Genomic DNA, 16318 nt, shown 5'->3' with positions numbered 1-16318 from the left:
CAGAAACCAAAAAATCACATGACCTTTCTATTGCAGCCATCTTAGTTACAACAGTGAAAAAACGGTTTGCTTTGCTATCATTGCACGGTAAGCAGTATACTGGGTGGACTGCACTGTCTATTGAAGCAAACCCCAGGTCAAGAGAACACAAATACCATTTCAAAATCCAAAATTCTACAGAGAGAACATTACATGATAACTGACATAGTATTAGAAACTGTTTTTCCAATGAGCAAAGTTGCAGCTTATAGAGTAAGTAGCGGGGTTCTGTAAAATATAGAATTACCCGTCCCCACGTGCTGCTACAACTGTTTAAATAACGTACCTGTAATATAGAGTTACCTGGCCCCCCTGCTGCTACAACTGTTTAAATAATGTACCTGTAATATTGCGTGACACGTCCCCACGTGCTGCTACAACTGTTTAAATAATGTACCTGTAATATAGAGTTGCCCGTCCCCACGTGCTGCTACAACTGTTTAAATAATGTACCTGTAATATTCCGTGACACGTACCCACGTGCTGATACAACTGTTTAAATAACGTACCTGTCATTTTTCTTTTCATTGTTAACATCTTGACAACTTTTTACACTTAGAACTTTAAAGTCTGTTTCAAAGCTCTTTTCAAAATGTCCGTTCTAGTGCACTGAGTGTAAGAATTATTGCCCACATTGTCAAACAGGAAACACAGCAATAACAATCCATGATGTGGTACAGAACAGAAAAGCCAGAGCACTTGTTTTTTTTTTTTAAAAATGTTTGCTCTTCCTACAGTGATTAAGAGGACAGATCTCAAACGCCAGTGCACTGGAGCGGACATTTTGAAAAGAGCTTTGAAACAAAAGTTAAAAGTGTAAAAAGTTAAGAAAATATAAGTGACAGGTACATTATTTAAACAGTTATAGCAACAGGTGGGGACCTATAACGCTATATTTTTCGTAACCCTGTTGCTTAGAGCTTGGCAATGGAAATGCAGAAAGCATTAAATTAAATTCAGATTTGTACAAGACTAGCCTTTGCAGATAAAAGGAAACATATGATGCTTTTTACAAGGTATTCAATCTTAGGGTAAAAATTTGACATCAAGGGTAAATTAATAACAACAACAACAAAAACACACACACAGCTAACTGTGTTAGCCTTTAAAAAAAAAAAAAAAAGCCCAAGCTTACTCATCAAAGGAAGAACATGTGAGCATTTGCACTGGTCAGCAACATGAATGTGAATAGCAAAGCACACAGCTGCTGGTCTATAAACAGTATGACCAGCCTTCCCTCCTAACTCACACTCACATGAAAACATGGACCCTGTGGGTGCTGAGGGGAGAAATGATGTATTACCTGAAGTTTCCTCAGATTTGATGCACTAGCTATAATACAAAGGCTGAATATCACATGCATTATACCACTCTGTTGATATCCAATACAGCATGTTTGGATATAAGGATTCTGAAAAAAAAAAAAAGTGGATCAAATGAACGACTGTTGGCTCTCAGTGTGGAACATTCATTTTCTAGATTTGTGATGTCATCATATCGTCTGTACTTTTCTAGATTTCTGAAATGAATGTTCAGCACGTGGGACAATTGGAGGGGGTCGGCCAGTGCCAGTTTGTTATGATTAACATTGTTCCATGGGTCATAATGTGTCAAATTCAAGGGACAAATTGAAGAATCGTCATCGTACTGAGACAGAAATACTTCCTCATCTCCTGTACCTATGGCAAGGCTATGTCAGTGCATCCCCATGATTATCAAAAGCACATTCTGTAGAATTACACAGCAGACTTCTCTTAGCCAAGGACGGTTTACTTGGCGCCATGACCAGGTGCTGCAATGTTTGGCCTTAGCATTGGAAGACAAGCGTAACATGACCAATAAGTTGCCACCTGTTCCATCAAAACATTATACACAAAAGACAACATTCCTCCGCCCAGGAGAGCAACCACCAAGAAAAGGTGTTAAAACCAATCCTCGCCCAGGACAACTGGAAGCTGCTAGAGACTGGAAAATGCTGGCAGATGTTGGTCAGCGGCTTATTTTTCCACCTGAGATTGCCACCACTAACCTTCAACCAGATATTGTCTTGTGGTCTGGATCAGCATGCCTTGTTCACCTGGTAGAGTTAACAGTGCCATGGGAGGATGCTGTAGATGAGGAGTATGAGAGGAAGAAACTGCGGTATGCTCAACTAGCCACTGAAGCGGAACAGCGAGGATGGAGAGTCTGGGTTTACCCAGTGGAAGTGGGTTGTCGAGGATTTGTGGCACACTCTACAACCCGGTTTCTCAGAGACGTCGGATTCAGTGGCCAAGAGTTGCGTCGCACAGTGAAGAACTTATCTGAAGCAGCAGAGAGGAGCAGCAACTGGCTGTGGTTGAGACGGAAAGATTCTGGTTGGAGATCTCAAGCACAATAGAAAGAAAGAAACGCTGATGTACAAGTAAGTAAGCTGGGCTGAGATGAGTGGGGGACGGAGGGGGGTGATTCTGGGACGCCAGAATCACCGTTGAGCCCTCTTGAGGTGTTGTGGGCTAGTCGACGAAACACCAAGGATGGAAGGTGCCCACTTGAAGACCCCAGAGATGTACCCTACTTAGCTCAATCCAGATGGTTGTCATGCTGATGTGCTGGGGAGGCCGCACTGTGGTTGATACCCAGAGCTAGCATCGCAGCCGTTGTGTGTGCTGATGCGCCAGGGAGGCAAAATAAGCTAATCCCTGGAGCCAGCATTACACTTCAGCCATCAACACCTGACAGAAGGATATCTACATCATCATATGGAAGGAAGCGCAAATGGATGGAGACACATATGGATCACATTAGTTTACTGTAAAGCTACGTCTTAGTTGGTGCTTATCTTGGCGAGAGCAGAGTTCAAATCAGCATGAAGTTTTAACATCTACTCTCGTGTAATGGAAATCTATGAATGATCTCAGAACAAGGTCATCTGTTTGTAATGTACATTTTCATTATAAACATAAATTGCAAATGTGTTTTACCTTGAATGAAGTTCTGCTATTCTGATGGGGTAACAAGAGGTGACCGTAAAACAAAGCACATTTAATAGTGAGCGGTTAAAAACAAACTTTAATACTGCACATTAACAAGTCTCTTTTTGTGCTATGAGGAATCTTAATAGAAACATTTAACAAATAATTACATTTGACAAGTACAACGTTCCTGTCATATCAGCTGTAAACCCGGACGACCACGATTCGGTAAGCAGGAACGTTTCTGCAGTAATACCATTCAAAAATCTTACTATTTAGTGCAATGCGTGTATAATTAATAGCATGACAAAGTATTGCTCCTACAGATCTTTTTTAAGCTCTCACACGTCATTTTGTTTATTTATTATTGAAACATCAATAGAAACTAAACAACATTAGATTTAGTTGTTATCTTGAATGAGTCATTTGGTTGTCATTATTATTTTTCATGTCATCATAACTGTTGCTGTAGGACAAAAAAAAGAAGCCCCAGCCTTGTCCGTTCAGTTCAGTAGCAGAGGAGAGCCATTCACAATGGCATTTCATAATAGACTCCTCCTTGCACGTGTGCTGCAAGCGAAGGACTGTAGCCCACAACAAACCCAGTAAAACAAACAGGATACAGGGATTCATTTAGCAAACCTCTCAAACTGGCAGGGGATGCATGTGCAGACCAGGCCTGGAATCGAGTGCCTATGGGGGCTAGCATGACTGGTCACCCCTAACGTCAGTCATGTAGTTCTAGGGGGCGGTTTAATAGAAGTTCTATGGCTGTCAGTGAGAATTGACAGGATGGTAGCCCTCAATGTAAACACAGCCATCAAGCTTCAGAGGAGTTAGACATGATTCTGAAAGAGATGTTGAAGCCACAGGTTTGCATTAAATAGTCACCAGGATGGGAAGACAGAAACTGAACCTCATACAAATTGATGGAAATGACGAAAAGAATACAAGAGGGAAACTCATGTTTCACACTCATACCAGCTTGCTCTTTAATCCAGACCTGTGAAAAGGGACAGATATATTTAAACTCTCATTTATACAATCCACTAATTATTCAGATGTGCTTCTTCACCCATTAAGCAGTTGCTAGCCAGCTGGTAATAATTAAAAAGCACAGAAACCTGTAAATTGCAGTCGGTGTTCGAAGTACATTGTTACATGAGAAGGGTATGTATTGCAATGAATTATGGGACACGCTCCCGTTTCAGGCACAATGCTTTCCGTTTCATTTTAAGCTGACTCTTCAGAACATCAGTTCAATCAAGCACGGTTGTCCTTGGTGCCAGACTGTTTGAAAACCTCTCATTACGAGCAAGGGTTTGCTGCATTGTAAGCAGTAGTGATAATAAGTTCAATGTAGGGGAGCACAGGGCTGGCACGCCTTTGCTTCAGCACTGCCACATTCTCTTGGAATGCTTCCAGATCACTTACTCTACTTTATCTAATGCCGGCTGAAGACAACTATACAGTTTTGGAGCAGCAAGCTCTTGTACAGATGTAAATAATAAAGTGTACCATAGGAAATCTCTAGCACTGCCAATTTACACTTTTAAATACTGTATGTTTAGCTGTGGGTGTGACACAACTGCATCCTGGCGTTTCTATTATAATGTTTATTGAGCTTTTCAGGTGCCAAGGAATTTGAAAATCTATCGACTTCATCAAAATAATGCAGGGAACAGATTGTTATTTACTCTTGCTAGTACTTTTCTGCTGACAATAGCCAGCTATAAAACCTGAAGCCAGAGCAATATTTGTGTATAAGCAAAAACAGCAGTTAGAAGCGCAGCCGGGTGGTGTGCATCCGGGCTAAGAGAAGTAGAACGGTCTTCACTGGGGACTCCGAAGGGAGCATTGCATTGGCTCAGGTGCTCCCGTCAGGGACTGTTTCTCCTCATCGCCCTACAGTTAACCCTGCTGGCCAGGCACCCAGTGAGCTCAGAGCAGACACCTGCAGGGCTGACCTCCAAGGTCATCAGCTCGCTGACTTCCACACTCAAGTTCCTGAGTGAAATAGAAAGCTGGCTTGGTCGTGGTATCGGAGGATGCCCACTGAACCTTCAGCTGTCCTGATTCATGTGGGGAACTGCTGCAGTGAGGGGGAAAGTGATTGGGCATTCCAAATTGGGGGGGAAATAAAACTTGGACAGACTAAATAAAAAAATTAAAAAATTTAAAAATGCCATGTTTCCATCTACCACTGAGACCATGTTGAAAGTGGATTTGAATCTGTCAAGGAGGGAAGAAGCTTGCATGTCAGCACATTTCGCAACTAAGTTGGCTCCCGTAGTTTACAAACTATTGGTAAATACAAGTAAAAACACTCCTCATAAATACTGAACCTAGTGAAGATGTTAATGGCAATGATCTCTATAAGTGCAAAATGGAACAACTCCATTGACTTTTACACTGGAACAAAAGGTGTAGCAAGTTTTAGGAAGACTGCAGCTGAAAGCAGCCAACACAGCTAGAGCAGCGTGAGGAATGAGAACACCACCAGGGTTTAGAAGAAGATGTGGCTGTGTCAGTCACATGGGAAATGATAGGTGAACCTTCTCCTACCCCAGCGGAAAAGAACGATGTTGCCACATCTGAGACGTCAGCCCCAAGTGTAAACACAGCCACCAGCCGCTGGAACTGCTGCTCGGTAATGTAAACACACTGATCTGGACAACAGGTACTCAGTGCTGGAAGAGTTACATACACTGCTCCCTTGTCTAGCTGGCTTTAAACTGTTGTGGAATATTGAGGGACGTGAATTAGGCAACACGAAGCCACTTTGTGGCTTGGAACTTGGTTTCAGGAGACTAGGTTTCAGGACAGTGCATGGCACACCAGGGGAGACTTAGGGTTTGATACAGCAAAATTACCTCAGACTAGATCTCCAAGTCTCCTGGAACCAGGTTTCAGGCCACTGTTCCTGAAAACGTGTTTTTGTGTTCCCTCAGCTTTAGACAGTAATACACATGTACAACATACTAATCAATATGGCCTAGCGTGAATGAACCAAATCTGTGAAAGAGCACTGTACAACACATTAGATTAAAACTTGCTGTTACCTACTTCCTGTGTTGTAGGTGGGTTTACTCCTGCGGTAACAGCAATGAAAGCCTTAGCTCAGGAAGTGAATATCCCAGTAATATATAGTACTGGATCTGAAAAATATTTCAATGCAAAGAACCCTTTTTTAAAATAATTCCTCATGAAGACCAAGGTCTTGTTTTCAGTGAGTACCCAGGAACTCCGCACTGTAAAGTTACTTAGTGCTGAATGAGTATAGAAAACAGGTTACAAGCCAAACAGATTCATACAAAACATTACAGACCGTTTAAAAAAAAGTATGTTTTATTTTATTACTTTAAGTGATATAAATAACATAGAAAAAAAAATCTTAAAAAACTCTAAATGGGAAACAATCAGTTCAGCTGTAAGATCAGTCTGCCGCTCTTTCAAAACACTGACAATTTATAAATACACAGACCTTCACACTTTTTATCTTGTTTCCACCTGTCCTACACTCAAATAAATACGTGTAACCGGCATACACTTTTAGTTCCATTAGCAAACAGAAATATTATGATTTACAGTGCATTGTGCTCAAGGAGTTATGTATGTAGTATAGATACCTCCATGACTGTCCATGCCAGAGGCTAGACTCTAGTTCAAGAAAAATGATGGGGACCTATACTATCAGCATCTTGTTTACGGAGGGCCCCCGCCAAAGAATACATCATCCAAAGAAATGACAAATCACTTTTGACGGTTTTGTTTTCTTTTTGGCGTATTTTGGAATTAAGAGAGCATAACAAGATTAGCACCTGTGGTGTTGTTTACACCACAAAGTGGACAGGATCCAGCCCCCACAAAGGGTTGCAGTAATAGCACCTTACCCCCTAGCATCATGGTGAAGTTTATGGAGGTCTTCCATAAAAGTGGTTCAACCATGCCTAGCTCCTGAGATTGAACATGGACAGTACAGCTGACCAAGTGCAGTGTGGATAGACAATCAACCACCATCAACTGCAAAACGTGGGCTTCACATGAAGATGGAAACAAGGTATTCGCTTTAACCGAAACCGACTTTGAGCTGCATTGACCCCATCAGGAATTCCAGAAGTGCACCCGCTCAATAATAAAACATCAAATGGCAAGCCAATATCTTAAATCTCATGTGCCAACAGACACTGTAATACATAATTAACTGTAACCCTAAAATCATTATTATCAAATATAAAATTAGATTGTAATCATATAAAAAAGCACACACACTTTTTTTTTGTGAAAGTAAATACTTAAGGCAAAAAGTCAAAATTGTAACAAATAAAACACAGTCATTATTCTTGGTTCTTCGTTATTCTCAAAAGAATGTTCATAAGGCAGGATTTTTTACACTGCAATGTTCTGTATAAAATAACTTATTCCAAATTGCTCAGTTTAAAAGCTCCTAAATAGCTAGCCTCTTGTGTTGGATCCAGTAATGATGCATAGGACACTTTAACAAACAGGTCGTCCCCAGACTTTAATGGGAAGAGCCCTCCTTGGTGTATGCAATAGAATCTGAATTTGACATGTTTGTTCCAGTGCTTGACACTCCCACTCTTCATGAGAAGCAGATTTTCGTGTTGCCGCGTATGTTTTGTATGGTAAACGTACTGCAGTAACTGAATCCCGTTCTCCACAGCTCGGAGCTCCTCGGATACTTCCAGATTATGTCTGAAACATGTCTTGGCATACACGTAGTAGAGTCCTTCTTGGTTGACTTTGATCTTTCCATCCGAATAGCTCATATTATGTATATGTGCCAAGCCGTTGCTTGAGTCCCAGTATATCATGGTTGGTACAGTGGTGTCTTTAAAATACAAAGAAACAAAGAAAGGTTAAGCATACTATTGCCAGGATTTAGGTTCAACTGTAGCTCAATTGCAGTGAATTGATAGATAACGTTGTGGATTAAATTCTGGTGCTCTTAGGCCATTTCCTATTGAAACTGAACAATCAATTATCAAGTACATCCAAGGAGACAATCTCACTTACTTTGAATGAAGTTTTTGTCAGCTCGTATAGGTAGGTGTGCTGAAGGTTTCTCAGGAGGAAGCACAGAATGCTTTCGATCCTTCTTTGTTTTACAGTTTGGACGTTCAGCTACTCTGAATTTTTTTCGGGGATCTATAAGAGCATCTGCAACAGGAGGCAAACTCTGTCAAAAAAAACCAGAAAGGATGAATCAGTTTTCTTCATTGTACTTCCAGTTTTATTTTTTTAATCTTCACATCCTGATAAGAATATTTAATTTTATGTCAACAAATCTTTCAGGTTCTTAGCTGTGTCAAGGTGAAATATTATCTGGTAAACAATGAATACAGAACCTACTTCTAAATAACTGTCTGTGAGCACGAGATGCAGAGGTTTATAGCATCATATTTGTGGCTTTTTATGAAGACTGCATACGAGAAGCAAGAGCATACCCAAGCAATGAGCTGAATGAGCTGCTTTGCAGAAAGGTCCCTGGCACGGGTTCAGACTCTCCAAAGAGCCCTTACCCGTGTAGATAGAGAGGAGTTCACTGAGGAGCAGTGGAATTACACAGCAAACTTCACAAAGCCCGAGATCATTGTTTGAGACACAGAAACAGTTTGAAATCTATTAGTTATTTTTATTTTTTAGAGAGAATTTCCCCCTCATCTTTGTTTTGAGTGATGGAAAATAGCCACCAGAAAACATCTGTGGTTGTTTTCAAGGCTTGATTGGCTGGTTGACAAAAGCTTTCTTGTGGCATTGGCAACCTGCAACACCAAAGAAGGGTTAAGTAATAGAACTGTCTGAAAAGACATTAAAAAGTATTGGTCTACTACACCCCTTACAATATAGTGATGTGGTATACCACGGTTTACCATCGTTAAGTGTGGTATGGTGTAAACAAAGCACAGCCAAGCATACAGCTCTCACAGGAATGAGGTGAATGGTATGCTATGCAGCAAAGGTAAAAAGCTTGCTAAAGCATTGTTAAATACAGTGACATACAGAATAATGCTTGCTAAAGCATTGTTAAATACAGTGATATACAGTATAACACTTGCTAAAGCACTGTAAAATACAGTGATATACAGTATAACACTTGCTAAAGCACTGTAAAATACAGTGATATACAGAATAATGCTTGCTAAAGCATTGTAAAATACAGTGATATACAGAATAACACTTGCTAAAGCACTGTAAACTACAGTGATATACAGAATAACGCTTGCTAAAGCATTGTAAACTACAGTGATATACAGTATAAAGCAAATTTACCACGGAGCTAAGCAAGGGTTTAAAATCAGTGTTTTTGCTTAGAGTGTGCACCTTTATCAATGATCCACTGTTACTGTAGTTTGTTGCTTGTATTGCTTTTTACTTTCATTTAGGATGTACAATAGATATCATGAACTCGATTTAAAACATTGTTCTGTTAATTCCTTGTTTCCTCACAACCCAGGCCCAGGGAGCTTCAACAGAGGGTGGAGCGGCTTTAGAATGGAACAGCCGTCTCCCAAGATAGCAGGCATGGGTCAAATACCTGCTTCATGTATAAGAGGGTGGAATCTTTACATCAGAGTCCTTAACACTGCATAGAGGGCGTCTAAGGATTAACCTCAGACGACAAACGCAACCTCTCTGAGCTGATGAAAACTGACACAGATTCAAATACTGAGCTTCACGCCTACAGTATGACTCGTGCAAAAAAAAATTCTCAGTTGAGAACCTTGCTAAGGGCTGTTAGAAAAGAGGAATGCAGTGTGGGTAGTTATACACTTTTGCAAACCTCCGCTTTGTCTCAAGTACTGCTGGCACAGTAGCAATTAATAATAGATTTTATAAAAGCAATACTTAGCGGTGCCACATTAAAGCATTTACATAATATTGTAATTGGGCAATTGCATTTCTGTTTTTAATTTCTGACAGCCTGCAAGTCCTTCATCTTAAGACTCACCTCCCACATTATTCCAGTTTTTTTTAACAAACGAGCCATTTCTTTTCTGTTTTGTCCTGAAGGCTTCCTTTGGTACTGGCAGTATGGTGTGTACTGCTGTAATGACAAGCCTCTAATCCTACAGTCTGAGGGGGTAGTGAAAGCTGCTGTGTCTCACAGTCACGCTATACTACAGGTTTCAATTCTGCTGGCTTTTGAGGACTAGCCATTCTGGCCACTCTTCAGTCATATTGCACTTCCTATGTGAAACTCTGCGCAGATATATTAGGGACACTGCACCCTTTCCAATTTTCAAAACTAAACTAAAGCCCATTCTCTTTAAGTGCCCAGCTGGATGTACATCATTTCATAGAAAAGATTTCTGAGATACATTCATCATCTAATCTGCCTATTTTACATATACAAGCAAGCACATCATTTTCTCCATCCCTCTAAATGGGTTAACCAAAGTAAGATTCATAGCAGAACAAGCCACTAGGCAATATAAGCCACTGCTGACAGGTTAATTGCACATTTATTTGGTCACATGCCTCCCATCAGTCCCTTTGGTGTTGCCTTTTTGTGTTCTCCAAAAACCCCTCTGACTCAATTCATACTCCAGCGTGTAAACCTGACTGATGTCAGAGAAGAATCTATGGTGCCATAAAGACACATGCAGCAGACTTTCACTGCACTGAGACAGATGAGTGATGTGTTGATTCAATTAAAATAAACAAGATGTATTTTCATAATGAGTAAGATTATTAACCACGTGGTTTAAAAGTGTTTGTTACTTTTCTCGTCTGTTATTAAAAAAGGACCCCCACAAACAACTAACAAATCCCATTGAAAATCATGCTGACCGTGCATACTTGAGGCGACCCAGTGCTTTCATCATCCCGTTCATTTACTCACTTTGCTAGTCACTCGCTTTTAGGTCTTCCTGAGTCACACACTTAGTCAAATCGTCCGTCATTTCCCCAGCAGAGTTTTGCCAACCAATACAGCTTATCCTGACAGCTCTATTTTCATGGACTATGTTCCCTCCTTTCTAGTAGTTTTAAAGCTGCAGTGCCCCATATAGGTTTTAAATGATTTTTTAGAAGGTTAACTCTACATGAACTTTAAGATGTAGTTAACGTGTGGGCAGTATAGTCATTTACAAGCAATACAGTCTATTTTAACCTCTGTGTATGCATTCACATTTTGAGGGGATGTATGTCTCTTATCTAAACAGAATTTATGGAGTGTTCAGTGCTGACATGTGTAATTAGCCTATGTGGTGTATGGACAGTTAAGAAACTATAATGCCACTTAACAGAAGAGACTTGCGCTTTTGGGACTGACAGCACTTTCATTCACTAGATCTGTTAGCAGCCCTCTCTTGCTGTTCATATGTGCTCAGTAATTGTTTTACATTTTCCATAGCATAGAGTAGTGTAAAAAAATTCAATATGGAAACTTGAGAGTAGACATCACAAAAAAGTATAATGTAAAATAATAAGCAACATCAAAAGGTGGTTATAAACATACATAAGTCATTGTCACCAAAGAAATATAAAGAAAAAAAACATTATCATAGAAATGTTATAAGAAACTAATACAATTCTGGGACAAAAGTTTTGACTAAAGTAATAAAGCGTGTGTCAAATAATCTGTTTGTTTCTGTTAGTATTTCTACAACAAAATATCAGTAATCTGTAGAAAATATGTATAGTACCAAGTCTCTCTGCACTCCTTTTCATAAGTGTGGATTGCAAAAGAAAAAATACACTTCATATTTATGATGACATTATAATAGCCTTTCCATTTCCAAACAAGTAATTACAGTAACTTGAGTGTATAGCGTGGTATGCGTTTAACACATTACTACACATCTGATTGGCATGAAATGCCAGAAAGTGAAAGAAAGATACCTCATAGATTGTTATCAGTAAAGCCACACTGTAAGCAGTGATATGGATTGAACACGCTATACAGGAGCTTACACACATTATACAATGCTTTCAAAAACACAATCCTGCAAAGAACATTAGGGTTTGTATCCCAAGCTCCGGTTTCTTCTATATTGCTAATACCCTGTTACAACCTGTCCCAGTTTGTTAAAATGCAGTAAAAGGAGAACCACACTGAAATAACACAGTTTGCTACCATGCTGCAGGCACCTCATGAAGAGATAGCTGTAATCCTGAAGCTTATTCTAGTGGCAGCATTATACAAGTGACCATTCAGCCACTGCTGTCTAGCATGTGGCCAGCGCTGTTATGGACTGTTATATCACGTTATCATTTTCACTGCTATATTTCTTGCTTTTCAATAAAATATGCCCTATAGTGGAATCACCTGCTGTTACCATAGCCCTCAGATTTGTGTATGCCAATTCAAACGCATGACAGAAGCCCTTTGGTGACCAGTTCAGGTGGTGTATGGCCACCATAAAATGCACCTATTCAGATCTGGGTCAGTTGCCACTGTTATGTTCTGCTTTGCAGCACTGCAACTAGTGGAGCTTTCAAAAGCACACGTGATCCTCCATAAACACATCACTACAATACTGACCTCCAAATGACCCTATAACAATGATGACCACGTTCTCCCTGAAAATAATACAAAACATTTCAATACAGAACTTGACACATTCTATATTCAATAACTTCTTCAGCTCACTGATGCAATATAGGGGAAAAAGAATCCTAGTATTGTTCTGAAAATACCAGTCCAAAGCCACAGACAAGGGAGGGTCTAACAATTGCCTACTGTACAATCCCCACTAACCACAGAAATTAGCAACAGAGAAAGGCTGTCACAAATCCCTTGTAAGTAATGATGAAGCGGTTAATAAATGCATGATGCTTTTTTTTTTCTCAGCATCCAGGTGTTTATGCTGTCGAACCAGCTAAGAAGCACGATTAACACAATGCTTTGTTTCAACCAATCTGAACAGCACAGCCCATAATTAAAGGCACATGTGTCCCTCCTTTACCGCCTGTGCTTTCGCCTGTCTGACTGTTCTGTAAGAATGCTCACACCCACACGTGCCACTGCAGTGGTTGAAGAACATGGTGCTGTGGACCACGACAACAGGGCTGCCGATTATAATAAATAATTACAAGACTAGAAAATGATTAGGAATGCTTAACTTGTAGACTACAGTACAAGCCAACTCTTAAACTACTGCGTTAAAGCTGCAGTGACCCAAAACGTTTAGAGTGTTAGAATGCTGTATGCTGATTGGTCAAACAGCATTCCAAGCAGTGACACAATCCAGCACAACCACGCCCTCTTGGGCCTTGTTGTGTAATTGAAATATACCATATCTGGTTACTGCATTTTCAACAACAGAGCATTCTGTGCACTCCCTTTATCACAAAGCACACCTACACTAGTTTGTTCTAGTCTTAGATACAAGGTTCACATGCTTTCTTTTGCTTGAAACTTGTTTCCCACTTTGTCACTCTGTGAGCCAAAAAGGAATGTCCCATCAGTTGCAAAAGCAGGAGGTTGTAGATTGCTCAAGAAGCAGGAAAAGATGGGCAGTTTTTTGTCCAATTAAAACAGGAGAAAATAAAACAGATAGAGTTGGTTCCAGCAGGCAGGGCAAGCGGCCACCCTGGTGGGCTCGTCTAATAATGCAGGGCTTTAAAAACATTACAGAGGTGTCTCATCAGGGGTACGCGCTCACTGTGAAGAGATGACATGCCCATCAGCACAATCTTCTTAAACATGTGCAAAATACTTTTATAACCATATGGGGCTTTAATAATGTGACAGAGGAAGCAATACAGGTTATTAAACAGTAGTATGCATGTTTGATTATGCATTCCTGGTTTCCTGGAAGCAGTTCACTTCAGGCTGTATACACACCTGAGTCAAAATTAAGAGAAGAGAAGCACTTACCTCTTGTTTGTTCTTTGCCAGCAAATCTTGTATTGCTTTCCATTGAGATTCATTCAAGCATTGTGTATTATTCTGCAAGGAACCTTTCGATGATACCTGTAATAAACACATTGAGTTTGTTTCTCTGCAGATGTAGGTACTACACTTAAACACTTTCTCCAGAACCCCTACTTATTCTCTATTATTATTATTATTATTATTATTATTATTATTATTATTATTATTATTACTCTCTGAGAAGCAATGGTATGGCTGTGAAAGGAGCCCCTATCGAATAATGCCTAGAGCACAGAGCAATCTGAGGCACACTCAGGGTACAGAGTGTGTGGAAGCTTAGACTGACAGACAATAGTGCAGACACACTGTTTCAGACTCTACAATCAAGCATCTCTGAGCAATGTCATAAAAATTATTATTACTCCCTGTTAACCAAACACTCATAAACAACTCTGTTTTCAGTGTATTTCTGTGAGCCAGAAATTAACCATTCTTATATTTAATTTAATCAATAAACTTTGACCCGAAAATTAAATATTCTTAAATAGTCCAACAAAGTTAAAATTTAGAAAGTCTACAGTTTGAACTTTAAAAACGTAAGAAAAGTACGTTTTTTTAAAAGACAGATATTTCACTATTTCTTGTATTTCCAATCTGTGTTTTAATTTGTATTCTGTCAGCAGATAGTTGTAATTTGTATAAATAAACACAGCTCCCATTGCTTGAATGAGAAAAAAAAAAAAAACCTCAATAAAAAAAAGTCATGGGAGATGACAAAAGTGTTCCACTGCTGTCAGCACACGGTTGTTGTTCCCATGTTTTTAAACACCACGACTGAACAACAGGGAGAAATAAGGGGTTCTGAGCTGAACCAGCATAACAATGGTTGCTATAGAATACCCCACTACATTGCACAGATTCTCGTAGCAATAGCGAAACCTCCAAGTACAATCAACGTGGTATCAATGCTACTTCAGAGGAGGCACACAATAAACAAACACAAAAGGACAAGCGTTATGTGCGGCGTATGTTTTGTTTTCTTTAAAGCATTTATCAAAATCAAACACCATACATAGTATATCCTTGTGCTAAACAGTCCTCACCGTATGCCCAGGGTACACATTAAAAGTCACTAACGCATTGTTTGCAGATCACAGGTATATGCCCACAAGCACAATTCCTCACTCTGCCTTTATTGTTGTTCTTGATCTATGCCTTTCATTGTAGTTCCACTGCAGTCGTAAATCCTCATAAACTTTTACTGTGTCCCTATTAAATGTGCATGAAGTTAGTACATGTCGCACCTGAACTTCACAAATGTGGCGTGGATTGTGCATCGAGTCACGCTGTTCTTACCAAAAAGGAATGAGCTGTGCCGTTGCACAAAAAGAAGAGAGAACCGAAACTGACAACAATTCAACGAATACGCGTCCCCCCCTGCCTAAAATATAAACCCATACGTACCTGTGCAATCTGGTGTGAGAAGTACATGAGAAGCGCAACGCTCGATGCGATCTGAAGCAGACCCATAATGAGCACAACACGGACAATGAAACACCTGGATGTCGACTCCGTAATCGGGACTGAATCAAAGCGCGGCTGGATTTTCTCCATTCTGGCAGTGCTTCCCATTAACTTCGGCACTCACTCTACCTGCTATAGACAATCACTAGAAGTTCTTGGCATATGCGGGAAGAATTCAGTCGTGACCCTGGCTTAATATAAGAAGTGGGTGGGTAACTGGGTTAAGTATTTTTTCTCTCTATCCGTGCAACCAATCAGATCACTTACACAACGTACACTGCTTGATACCCATGAAGGTTAAGCTAGCTGGTTCACACAAAAAAAATATATAGAAAGCACTACTTCCAGCCCAAAAAAAGAAGCAGCACGTGACGCTGTTTTACCTGCCTCCAAATACCAGGTACCGTACATGATTCTGTCACTCCTCTATCTAGTTATTTCAAAATCATTTGGACAAACCATGTACAGCTAGCCCATGGATGCAAGCGTACGGTTTTGGATAGCAGGAAAGCTACCACTCCAAAACGCAACAGCTTTATCTGCTCAAAATGAATTCTATAAACACACGAATGTGAACAATAAGGAATCATTAAACTACACCATGAACACCTAGTGCAGAAATGCACAACACTGGATAGTAGGAAGTGCACAGAAACTTATTTTCTGAACTTTTTACAGAAAGTGCACATTGAGCATTTATAATATTTGTCTATTTTTACATTTGGGAGAAAAAAACAAAATTGTGTAGCATGAACAGTAATATTTGTAGGTATACACATTCAATAGCTAGACACGAGTCCTCTAAACACGAATCACACACTGCTGCATGATACGGTCATTCATGTGAGGAGATCTCTGAGAAAATGAAAATCTGCAATGTCCATATATCATCACACTTGTTGGGGAGCTCGTGAAGGAGCTGTATTGCACGTATGAACATTAAACACACGAGTAA

The 16318-nt window shown here is 40.0% G+C and overlaps 1 protein-coding gene across 1 annotated transcript; it reads right to left on the bottom strand.

Moving 5' to 3' along the window:
* Positions 1-6324: 6324 nt before the first annotated feature.
* LOC117406972 (tumor necrosis factor ligand superfamily member 11-like) lies at positions 6325-15649 on the bottom strand. The gene is made up of 4 exons (XM_034011465.3): positions 15304-15649; positions 13843-13938; positions 8031-8193; positions 6325-7845 (listed from the first exon to the last, which is right to left on the bottom strand). Exons 1-4 carry the CDS (start codon positions 15469-15471, stop codon positions 7412-7414), a joined length of 861 nt encoding a protein of 286 aa, XP_033867356.3. The 5' UTR covers positions 15472-15649; the 3' UTR covers positions 6325-7411.
* Between the last annotated feature and the right edge of the window lie 669 nt (positions 15650-16318).

The sequence above is a fragment of the Acipenser ruthenus genome, chromosome 8 (assembly GCF_902713425.1).
Source record: "Acipenser ruthenus chromosome 8, fAciRut3.2 maternal haplotype, whole genome shotgun sequence".
NCBI classification, from domain to species: Eukaryota; Metazoa; Chordata; class Actinopteri; order Acipenseriformes; family Acipenseridae; genus Acipenser; species Acipenser ruthenus.
The sequence above is the reverse complement of the archived record's forward strand: the minus strand, read 5'-3'. Positions and strand labels throughout refer to the sequence as shown.

What these genes read in the sequence shown, in the direction of transcription:
- LOC117406972 (XM_034011465.3), bottom strand. Translation starts at nt 15,471, where the DNA reads ATGGGAAGCACTGCCAGAATGGAGAAAATCCAGCCGCGCTTTGATTCA. An exon ending in TGGCAAAGAACAAACAAGAG is followed by an intron (nt 8,194 to 13,842) that starts GTAAGTGCTTCT and finishes TTTTTTTGACAG; the next exon opens with AGTTTGCCTCCTGTTGCAGA. An exon ending in TGACAAAAACTTCATTCAAA is followed by an intron (nt 7,846 to 8,030) that starts GTAAGTGAGATT and finishes TGTATTTTAAAG; the next exon opens with ACACCACTGTACCAACCATG.